The following is a 12,011-nucleotide window of genomic DNA, read 5'->3' on the forward strand; positions in this document are numbered from 1 at the left end:
TGCCCTGCTTCAGCCCAGGCGACTGTCATGATTACCTCAGCAATCAGAGGAATCCACCTAAAAGCGAAAACTGGTCCTCCCCCTCCCCTGCTGTAACCCCTGCAGCAGCTCCCATTGCCCTCAGAGTCCAAGTCCTTTCACACGGCTCCTGAGGGGATCTGGGTCCTGCCTGCTTGCCCACCTCTTCACTGCAGGCTCCTGTGCCCTGGCCACACCAAGCACAGGCAGCCATTGCCTGTCTACCATCGGTTGGGACTGCCTGGGGCAATGTGTTAGTCAGGACAGGTAGGCTTATGCTCTGTGACAAGTATCCCCACTATTTCTCTGTGGTTCACTCTACAAGTTTAATTCTCTGTCATGCTATATGAGTCAATTTGGGGCAAGGTGCCCTGTTCACACAGTCCCTTGGGGACCCAGGAAGATGGAAGCTGCACCATCTGGAACGTGTGGCCTCCTCATCCCTCCAGCCAAGGACGAGAGTTCTGGAGGGTCACCGGCAGGTCTTACATGCTTCAGCCTGGAAGTGGCACACATCACTTCCACCCATGATCCACTAGCTAGGACTAATAGTGGCTGCCTAACTGCAAGGAGGCTGGGATGTGAGGGGAGCAATGGAGTGTCTGGTGAGCATCACTGTGGGCCACAGACAGATGCCCCCCACCCTGACCCCCAACTGCTGCTCAAGGCAAGGCAGGGGTGGGGGCCCAGGAGCTGAGCCTGCTGACTTGCCCCCTACTTTCCCACCCGCAGCCCAGGCCCCAGGCAACTCCTCAGCTGCCACTAATTGCCAAGACCCCAGGGAGATCATTATCCTTGCTCTTCTTTCCTTAGATGATCCTTAGGACCTGTTTCTCTCAGGGCTCAGTGCAGAGAAAAGCTGTGCTGCTCCTTAGCAAGTGGAGGCATTTATCTTACAGACACTGAGTAAATCCCTTTCTGATTCTGTTTCCCTTGTCGAATTGACCACTAGGAAGCTCCGACGCAAAACCTCCCCTGTGTGCTGGTCCTGGCAGCACACAATCATAGCTTGACTCCCCCTACATTTCAGGTGATCTCTTTTTGTTCCTGCATTTTCTTTCTGTCCCCATTTCCTCACCACAGCTTTTTTTATTTCCTTCTATCTGTGTTTTCTCTATTTCTGTAAGGCTTCTTACATCCTTTCTGGGATTGGATGGGCATTGTTAGGCAGTCCCTGCGTTCTGTGCTACTTCCTGTAGCTCTGGCAAATGCAGCCAGGGTTTTGGGCAAAGCTCCCTAAAGGAAGGTTGAAATGTCTGAGCTTCACAGGACAGACCTGCCGCCACGAGGCTGATGGGTACCTGGTGCTGTGTAAAGGGAGGGCACCTGGGAGCTGGGGGAAGGAAGGGTTTGGACTCATAGTGATGGGTACAGACAACAGTGGGCTGGGAAGAGCAAGCCAAGCAGAGGGAAAGGCAAGGGTGAAGGCCCAGAGGACTGGAAATGCAGGAACAGGTACCAGGGAAGTTGTGTGGTGTTCTTTGTCTGGAAGGAGTCGTTTAGAAGATGAGCAAGAAAAAGTGAAATCTTGGGATATGGGGTGGGACCCAAGCTGAGTTTGGCCTTGATCCTGTAGGGCAGCAGTGAATGGGGAGCATTGAAGGGTGATCTAAGGTGGGGGCCAGGGAGGGAGGAATACAGCCAGGTTTGGTGTCCAGAACAATCCCTCTGGCTGCATGGGGAGCGTAGATGGGAGGGCCCAGTGGGTCAGCAAGACTGAGGGGAGGGGGTTTGAACTGATCAGCAGCAGGGCCAAGAGGAGGCCACATGATATCATATATTTGGCCACTAATGAGCCCTAGACCCTCTTACAAGCCATTCATGATCTAGCCCTGCTCACCCCTCCAGCTCGTGTTCTCCTCATTCACATCTTCCAGTTTACATGTATATGTGTGTGTGTGTGAATATATATATATATTTTTTAGCATCTCCTTACTAATCTTACCAAACCACATGTAGTTTCCCAAACATTCCACGTTCGCTTCTGTCTCAGGGCCCTTGCTCAGGCTGTTCCATCTGCCTGGGACACCTTCTCCCCCAGCTCACCCTTGTCCAGCCTACATGGCCAGCTCTTTCTCATCCTTCAAATCACAGTTCACGTGTCACTTCCTCTGGGAAGCCCTCCCTGACTGCCATGTACAAATGTCCATTATTGCCTATAGCACACTGGGTCCCAGTGGCCCAGACTCCACTTATGTCCTCACTCATAGGACTCTTCACTCCTGTAAGGCTGGGCTCAGGCTTGCTCTCTCCAGACCCCCAGTGCCTGGCACAGGTGGTACTCAGTAAATATTGAGTGAACAAATACAAGGCCGGATGAGGAATGAGGGAAGGTCAAGATGCCTGGATGATAATAGTGGTAGTAATTATTACTGTTGAGCAAAGGATCTTAGTGTATCATCTCATTTCATCCTCATGACAAGTCTATGAGACAGATACTTTCTTTATCCTCATTTTACAGATGAGGAAACTGAGACTTTAGAAGTTAAGTCCTTTGCCCACCCAGCTGGCAAGCACAGAGCTGGAATTGGAGCCTGGGCAGGCCGGCTCAAGAGGACACAATATTTCCCACTTAGCTGGGCTGAGCTGGGTGGGGAGGCTGGTCTGTCTGGTGAGGTGCTGGATAGGGGAGGGAACGGGATGAGTTCTCTCTACGGTTTTTCTACCTGTTTGTTTTTGCACACGAAGGGATGAAAAGCAAACAGGTCAGCAGTAGTTATATGCCATCTCACCAGGTCCCTGGAAGTAGCCACAATTATAGCCTGTTCACCTGGGTGCCCTTCATAGCACGTCACTGTCCTCATAGAACTGACCGCTGTCCTGGTCCTGCCCTCTTATGTCCTCTCCAGGTGGGACTCTGTGTGTCCTGCTGTCAGGTTGCGAGCCTCACAGCCCTTCTGTCCCATTTGTCTCCTGCAGATGTCATGGCACCCCCAGTACCGGAGCTCCAAGTTCCGCCATGTCTTTGGCAAACCAGCCAGCAAGGAGAACTGCTACGACTCCGTGCCCATCACCCGCAGCGTCCACGACAATCATTTCTGTGCTGTGAACCCCCACTTCATTGCAGTCGTGACTGAGTGTGCTGGTGGGGGGGCCTTCCTCGTCATCCCCTTGCACCAGGTAAGGATGCCTGCTAAGCTCAGGCCCAAATAGCTCTCTGGAGGCAGCGCAGGACAGAGGGAGAGTAGAAAGAGCCTCAGTTTTGGTTCCATATGTGGGTTCAAGTCCTAGCCCTGCCTGTTACCAGCCATGTGACCATGAATAAGTCATTTCACCCCTTTGAGTCTTGGTTTTCTCATTGAAAAAGTATACCTCTCCTGGGATTTCAGCTTCTAGCAGTTGTTTAGGACTCGTAGGACCTCCCCTCCACCCCACTGCAAAGTAATTCATTCATGAATAACATTTAATTCTTAATGCATTGCCGGGGAAATCTCCAAAGCCTCCTCCTCTCTCCAAGAAAGGAAAAAAACCTTGAGCCGAAATTTAAGTAGGAGAGGTAAGCAGCAAGTGAACAGGAAGAACAGGCTTGTCCTGCGGCAAAGGTTGACGGTGTAAGTTGGGCCATATGCAATTGCTGATATTTAACAGTTTTTGACCCCCAAAATGGTGGTTTCATATAGACTAACTTAATAGCAGATCTTTTCAGAATCCTGAGTTTCTGCCTTGAGGTAGAATCTCTGAAGGGGCTAGAGGGATCCGGGCTTGGTAGTGCCTCTGGTTTGCAGCAGAAGCAGGTAGAAGGTTTTTCCAGAGGAAAGCATTTCCAATGTGAACAGGATCCCCAGAGATTAAGATCAGGGAAATTCATCAACTGAGAACACCAAGCATGTAAGCCCCCATGAGTAAGCATCTGCTGAAAAAACAAACAGGCTTAGAACCCCTTTTAGAAGTTAAAATCACAAATATAAATTGGAATCTCATAGATCAGGTTTTCTGATCCCAATGCAATTGAGTTAGAAGTCAATAACAAAAGATAAAATTTTTTTTTTTAAAACAACAGCTCCTGTTTATTTTTTAATTTTTATTTATTTATTTATTTATGGCTGTGTTGGGTCTTCATTTCTGTGCGAGGGCTTTCTCTAGTTGCGGCAAGCGGGGGCCACTCTTCATCGCGGTGCGCGGGCCTCTCACTGTCGCGGTCTCTCTTGTTGCGCAGCACAGGCTCCAGACGTGCAGGCTCAGCAATTGTGGCTCCCGGCCCAGTTGTTCCGCGGCATGTGGGATCTTCCCAGACCAGGGCTCGAACCCGTGTCCCCTGCATTGGCAGGCAGACTCCCAACCACTGCTCCACCAGGGAAGCCCCAAAAGATAAATTTTAAATGCCTATTCATTTAGAAATTTAAAAATACTTGGAAATGAATGAGAATGAAATACATCACAAAACTTATGGGATGCAGGGAAAGTGGTGCTTCAAGGGAAATTTATAGCACTAATGCTTATATTAGGCGTAAAATTAACAACTAAATATTCAACCTAAGAAGTTAGAGAAAGAACAACAGAGTAAACCCAAAGAAAGTTTGAGGAAGGGGGTAATAAAGATCAGAAATCAGTGAAAGAGAATCAAAGATCAATTAAAGAGGATCAAAAGAGCCAAAAGTTGGTTCCTAGAAAAGACTGATAGACAGACCTCTGGAGAGATGGTCAAGAATAAAAGAGGGAAGGTGCAAATAACACCAAGAACAAACAAACAAACAAAATGCAATATCAGTAGAGCTTCAAAATATAAGACACTAATCTGAGCAGTTTTATGACAATATATTTAAAAACGTTGGCAATATGGACAAATTCCTACAAAAAAATGTAACTTGTCAGGACTGATTCAAGTAGAAATAGAAAGCCTGAATGGTCCTTTAACTATTTTAAAAATTGCATAATAAAAATCCCTCTTAAAGAAAACAGAAGAAGGAAAAGGCAGCCATAGAGTGAGAAAGGATATTTGCACAGTAATCATGACAAAGAGCTCATTTCCTGAATGTATAAAATGGACTAGGGGAAAAAAAAAATGAACAGGTATCTCATAGCAGAGAAAATCCAAACGGTTACTAAACATTTGAAAAAGTGCTCAACCTCGTTAATAAACCACAGTGAGATACCACTGCAACCCACCAGATTGGCAAAAATATAAAATCTAATAATAGTGAGTGATGATGAGGACACGGAGCCCTCTGAACTCTCAGGCACTTCTGGTGGCAGGTAAACTGGCACACGTGTGTTGGAACAAAGTGTGACAGTTTCTATTAAAGAGGAAAATGCACAGACTTGGAGATTCCACTCCTAGGTATTTACCATGCAGAACTGTGTGTTTATGTCACCAGAACACAAACACAAGAATATGCATGGGAGCATTGTTCATGTTATCAAAAAAACTGCAAAAACCCAAATGTCCAAGAATTGAATAAATAAATTACGGTATATCCATAGTGTGGAATATACACAATTATGAAAAGGATCAAAATATAAACACATACCACCACATGGATGAATCATAAAGACAGTGTCAAGGGAAGAAACCAAATAAATTACAATGTCATTACCTAAAGTTAAAAACAGACTAAATTAAACTATACTTTAAGGGATGCATAAGTAGGTACAAAAATCTTAAAGAAAAGCAAGCAAGGGAGGATAGCCAGGATAATAGTTACCCCCTGGGGGAGGGAGGGAGTTATTGGAAAGTATTTCATAGCAGGGAGTCTCCTTTGTGCTAGTAATAGTTCATGGCAGTTATATGTTTAAATTTATTTTCCAACAATTCATTAAGCTGAACATTTACATTTTATGCACTTTTTTTATATTATATTTTACACAAACACACACGTAAGGGTGACACTAGGTCCATGTGGTTTTACAGACAATTTCTATGTAACTTTCAAGGAACTGATTATTCCAATCTTTTACAAACATTTCCAGAGAATAGGAAAAGAGGGACTGCTCCCCTTTTGTTCTGAGGCCAGTGTAACCTTGATTCCAAGACCAGACAGGAACAGATCAAGAAAGAAAAATTACAAGCCAATATCACTCAAGAAGATGAATGCAAAATTGTTAGCTAATCAAATCTAGCATTGAATTAAAAAAAGATATATTCTGAGCAAGTTGGATTTATTCCAGAAACTAAGGGTGGTTTAATATTAGTTAACCTATAAATGTAGATCATTACGTTGCAGATGAAGGGAGAAAAACCATATAGTCATCTCCATAAATGCAGAAAAAGCATTTGATAGAGTGCAATACCCATTCATGATAAAAATTCTTTGCAAACTAGGAAAAGGGAATTTCACTAACATATAGGAAACAGAATTGTTTAAACTTTTTGTTTTGAAAGAATCTCAACCCTACAGAAAAGTTGCAAAAATACTTGAATATATGATTATCCTTGACCTAGATTCACCAATAGTTAACATTCTGCCAAATTTACTTTTTATCTTTTTTTATATCTTTCTCTCCATATGTGTGTATACAGAATCTAACTCAGGATCATGCATTATATTGAGTTGTCATATCTCTTAGTCTACTTTATTTCATTATATTGACATTTCAAAGCAGTTAAGGCCCACTGTTTTGTAGGACATTTCTCTTTTTGTTTGTTTTGTTTTTTGTCTTTTGTTTTTCAATTTTAAAAAATTTTTATTTATTTATTTTTATACAGCAGGTTCTTAATTAGTTATCTGTTTTATACATATTGGTGTATATATATCAATCCCAATCTCCCAGTTCATCCCACCACCACCACCACTGCCACACCCCACCCCACCCCCTGCTTTCCCCCCTTGGTGTCCATACTGCAGGACATTTCTAAAATTGGATTTGTCCCATTGTTTCCTTGTGATTAGATTCATGGTATACATTTTTGGCAAGAGTATTAAACAAGTGATGTATCCTCAGTTCATTACATCATGTAACACATGATATCAGTTTGTCCCAGTATTGGTGATATTGGTGATATTTGATGTCTTTGTTAATATCGTGCAAACATGATCATAAAGAAGGAATGTGAGAAACATCCCTTTAGGGAATTCCCTAGTGGTCCAGTGGTTAGGACTCTGCGCTTCATTGCCGTGGCCCAGGTCCAATCCCTGATCAGGGAGCTAAGATCCCAGGGCGTGGCCAAAAAAAACAAAAAAAAAACAAAAAACAAAACTTAGCAAAAAGGTGCTGGCCTGCACAGTAGGATTAGAAAAATAACTTAAAGGTATAAGTATTGAAAAGGAAGAGGTAAAACCACATTGTTTACTAATGTGATTGTCTACATAGAAAACCAAAAGAACATGGAGTCAAATTATTAGAAAAATGAGTGTTTGGCACTCCCAAACTTATTCTATGAGGCCACCATCACCCTGATACCAAAACCAGACATACAAAGATACTACAAAAAAAGAAAATTACAGACCAATATCACTGATGAATATAGATGCAAAAATCCTCAACAAAATACTAGCAATCAGAATCGAACAACACATTAAAAGGATCATACACCATGATGAACTGGGATTTATCCCAGGAATGCAAGGATTCTTCAATATACGCAAATCAATCAATGTGATACACCATATTAACAAATTGAAGAATAAAAACCATATGATCATCTCAATAGATGCAGAAAAAGCTTTTGCAAAATTCAACACCCATTTATGATAAAAACTCTCCAGAAAGTGGGCATAGAAGCAACCTACCTCAACATAATAAAGGCCATATATGACAAACCCACAGCAAACATCATTCTCAATGGTGAAAAACTGAAAGCGTTTCCCCTAAGATGAGGAACAAGACAAGGATGTCCACTCTCACCACTATTATTCAACATAGTTTTGGAAGTCCTAGCCACAGCAATCAGAGAAGAAAAAGAAATAAAATGAATACAAATTGGAAAAGAAGAAGTAAAACTGTCACTGTCTGCAGATGACATGATAATATACATAGAGAATCCTAAAGATGCCACCAGAAAACTATTAGAGCTAATCAATGAATTTGGTAAAGTTGCAGGATACAAAGTTAATGCACAGAAATCTCTTGCATTCCTATACACTAACAACGAAAGATCAGAAGGAGAAATAAAGGAAACAATCCCATTCACCACTGCAACAAAAAGAATAAAATACCTAGGAATAAACCTACCTAAGGAGATAAAAGACCTGTACTCAGAAAACTATAAGACACTGATGAAAGAAATTAAAGATGATACCAACAGATGGAGAGTTATACCATGTTCTTGGATTGGAAGAATCAATATTGCAAAAATGACTATACTACCCAAAGCAATCTACAGATTCAATGCAATCCCTATCAAATTACCAGTGGCATTTTTTTTACAGAACTAGGACAAATCATCTTAAAATTTGTATGGAGACACAAAAGACCCCAAATAGCCAAAGCAGTCTTTTTTTTTTTTTTTTTAAACACTCAATGGTCTATTTTTTTTTCTTTTTTTCTTTTTTTAAAATTTTTATTTATTTGTTTATTTATTTATGGCTGTGTTGGGTCTTCGTTTCTGTGCTAGGGCTTTCTCTAGTTGCGGCAAGTGGGGGCCACTCTTCATCGTGGTGCGCGGGCCTCTCACTATTGCAGCCTCTCTTGTTGCAGAGCACAGGCTCCAGACGCGCAGGCTCAGTAACTGTGGCACACGGGCCCAGTTGCTCTGCGGCATGTGGGATCTTCCCAGACCAGGGCTCGAACCCGTGTCCCCTGCATTGGCAGGCAGATTCTCAACCACTGCGCCACCAGGGAAGCCCCCAAAGCAGTCTTGAGGGAAAAAAACGGAGCTGAAGGAATCAGACTGCCTGACTTCAGACTATACTACAAAGCTACAGTAATCAAGACAATATGGTACTGGCACAAAAACAGAAATATAGATCAGTGGAACAGGATAGAAAGCCCAGAGATAAACCCACGCACCTATGGTCAACTAATCTATGACAAAGGAGGCAAGGATATACAATGGAGAAAAGACAGTCTCTTCAGTACGTGGTGCTGGGAAAACTGGACAGCTACATGTAAAAGAATGAAATTAGAACACTCCCTAACACCATACACCATATTTTTTAGTTTAAAAATAAACTCAAAATGGATTAGAGACCTAAATGTAAGACCGGACACTATAAAATTCTTAGACGAAAACATAGGAAGAACACTCTTTGACATAAATCACAGCAAGATCTTTTTTGATCCACCTTCTAGAGTAATGGAAATAAAAACAAAAATACACAAATGGGACCTAATGAAACTTAAAACCTTTTGCAAAGCAAAGGAAACTACAAACAACACAAAAAGACAACCCTCAGAATGAGAGAAAATATTTGCAAATGAATCAATGGACAAAGGATTAATCTCCAAAATATATAAACAGCTCATGCAGCTCAATATTAAAAAAACAAACAACCCAATCCAAAAATGGGCAGAAGACCTAAATAGACATTTCTCCAAAGAAGACATACAGACGGCCAAGAAGCACATGAAAAGATGCTCAACATCACTAATTATTAGAGAAATGCAAATCAAAACTACAATGAGGTATCACCTCACATCAGTTAGAATGGGCATCATCAGAAAATCTACAAACAACAAATGCTGGAGAGGGTGTGGAGAAAAGGGAACCCTCTTGCACTGTGGGTGGGAATGTAAATTGATACAGCCACTATGGAGAACAGTATGGAGGTTCCTTAAAAAACTAAAAATAGAATTACCATATGACCCAGCAATCCCACTACTGGGCATATACCCAGAGAAAACCATAATTCAAAAAGACACATGCACCCCAATGTTCATTGCAGCACTATTTACAATAGCCAGGTCATGGAAGCAACCTAAATGCCCATCGACAGACGAATGGATAAAGAAGATGTGGTACATATATACAATGGAATGTTACTCGGCCATAAAAAGGAACGAAATTGGGTCATTTGTAGAGACATGGATGGATCTAGAGACTGTCATACAGAGTGAAGTAAGTCAGAAAGAGAAAAACAAATATTGTATATTAACGCATATATGTGGAACATAGAAAAATGGTACAGATGAACCGGTTTGCAGGACAGAAATAGAGACACAGGTGTAGAGAACAAACGTATGGACACCAAGGGGGGAAAGTGGCAGGCGGGGTGGTGGTGGGATGAATTGGGAGATTGGGATTGACATATATAAACTAATATGTATAAAATAGATAACTAATAAGAACCTGATGTATAAAAAAATAAAAAATAAAATTCAAACATTCAAAAAAAAATGAACAACTAGTGACACCTACAACAACAAGGATGAATCTCAAATGCATCGTGCTAAGTGGAAGAAGCTAGACTTAAAAGGACAAATATGTATGCATCTATTTATATGACATTCTGGAAAAGGCAAAACTATGGGGATGGAAAACAGACCACTAGTTGCCAGTGGCTGGAGTTGAGGAAGGGTTGGCTACAGAGGGGCAGCAGGAGGTATTTTGGGGGGTGATGGAACTGTGCCATATCTTGATTGTCAAAATAAACTGTATGCAAAAAAAAAAAAAAAGAAAAATGAGTGTTTGGAAGGTGGCTGGATAAAAAATCAGAATACAAAAATGAATTGCATTTTTACATACCAAGAGTGCTTAGAAAATGTAAATATTTTCAGTAGACTAAGAGAAGAGTGAATACCTAAGAATAAATGAGCAAGACTTACTAGGCGAGGGCTTCCCTGGTGGCACAGTGGTTAAGTATCCACCTGCCAATGCAGGGGACACAGGTTCGAGCCCTGGTCCAGGAAGATCCCACATGCTGTGGAGCAACTAAGCCCGTGCGCCACAACTACTGAGCCTGTGCTCTAGAGCCCGTGAGCCACAACTGCTGAGCCCGCGTGCCACAACTACTGAAGCCCGCGTGCCTAGAGCCTGTGCTCTGCACCAAGAGAAGCCACCACAATGAGAAGCCCATGCACTGCAACGAAGAGTAGCCCCCGCTCGCCCTAACTAGAGAAAGCCCGCGTGCAGCAACGAAGACCCAACGCAGCCAAAAATAAATAAATTAAAAAAAAAAAAGACTTACTAGGAGGAAATTACAGAGGATCATTGAAAGACTAATATTGAAGATGCCCTAAGTAAATGGAGATATGTACCATGTTCATGAAGAGCCACTTTTTATCCCTCCTCCAAATGTCCACAGCATTCTCCTTTTTATGACATATTCTACAACACATTCCTTTCTTAGGATGTCATGCCCTGAGTACTTTGAATTAGAGTCACTTGTGTTTTTCTGGTAGCACCTCCTAATGTACTTGCAATGGGGGGTGGGGGGGGAAGAACCAGTACTTTGCTTACCCATATATCACCTTTTGGACACACACAGTTGGCGCTTATAAATTTTCATCAATTGAACAAATCTGTTCTCCATTTCTATACTTTTGCCATTTTAAGAATGTCATACAAATGGAACCATACAGTATGTAGCCTTTTGCACTTGACTGCTTTTACTCAGTATAATTCTCTAGAGATTCATCGAGGTTGTTGTGTGTATCAACTGCTCATTCTTTTTTATTGCTGAGTAGTATTCTGTGGTGTGGTTGCACACAGTTTGTCGAACCATTCACTGTTGAAGGTCATCTGGACTGTTTCCAGTTTGGAGCTGTTAGGAATGAAGCTGCTATAAGCATTTGTGTACAGGTTTCTTTTTTTTTTTTTTTAATATTATTTGAATTTATTGTATCATGAATATCACTAACAAAACATCAGAGGGGAGAAGGAAGAGAATTTATACCTAAAAGGAATCAATTCAAGAAGTAGAATAAACATAGCAATATAAAAATATTAATTAGAAAACATACATACATATACAAGAATGGTCTATTGTGGAACTGAAGTTTCATTTGTGTGTACAGGTTTCTGTGTGAACATAAGTAAGTTCATTTTTCTGGGATAAATGCCTAGGAGTGCAATCCCTGGATCATAAAGTAGTTACATGTTCAGTTCTATAAGAAACTGCCAAGATATTTTCACAAATAATTTTATAGCATAAGCAAAATATTACATGGAACATACT

At 41.7% G+C, this 12,011-nt stretch overlaps 1 protein-coding gene across 1 annotated transcript in view; it reads left to right on the forward strand.

The window, feature by feature from the left end:
• Positions 1-12,011, forward strand: part of CORO2A (coronin 2A) — a 57,249-nt gene that overhangs the window by 27,963 nt on the left and 17,275 nt on the right. The window contains 1 exon segment of the mRNA XM_082468681.1: positions 2,938-3,138. Within this exon segment, the coding sequence (XP_082324807.1) occupies positions 2,938-3,138 (201 nt within the window).

This window comes from Balaenoptera physalus (assembly GCF_965194825.1).
Source record: "Balaenoptera physalus genome assembly, chromosome: 7".
Lineage (NCBI taxonomy): Eukaryota > Metazoa > Chordata > Mammalia > Artiodactyla > Balaenopteridae > Balaenoptera > Balaenoptera physalus.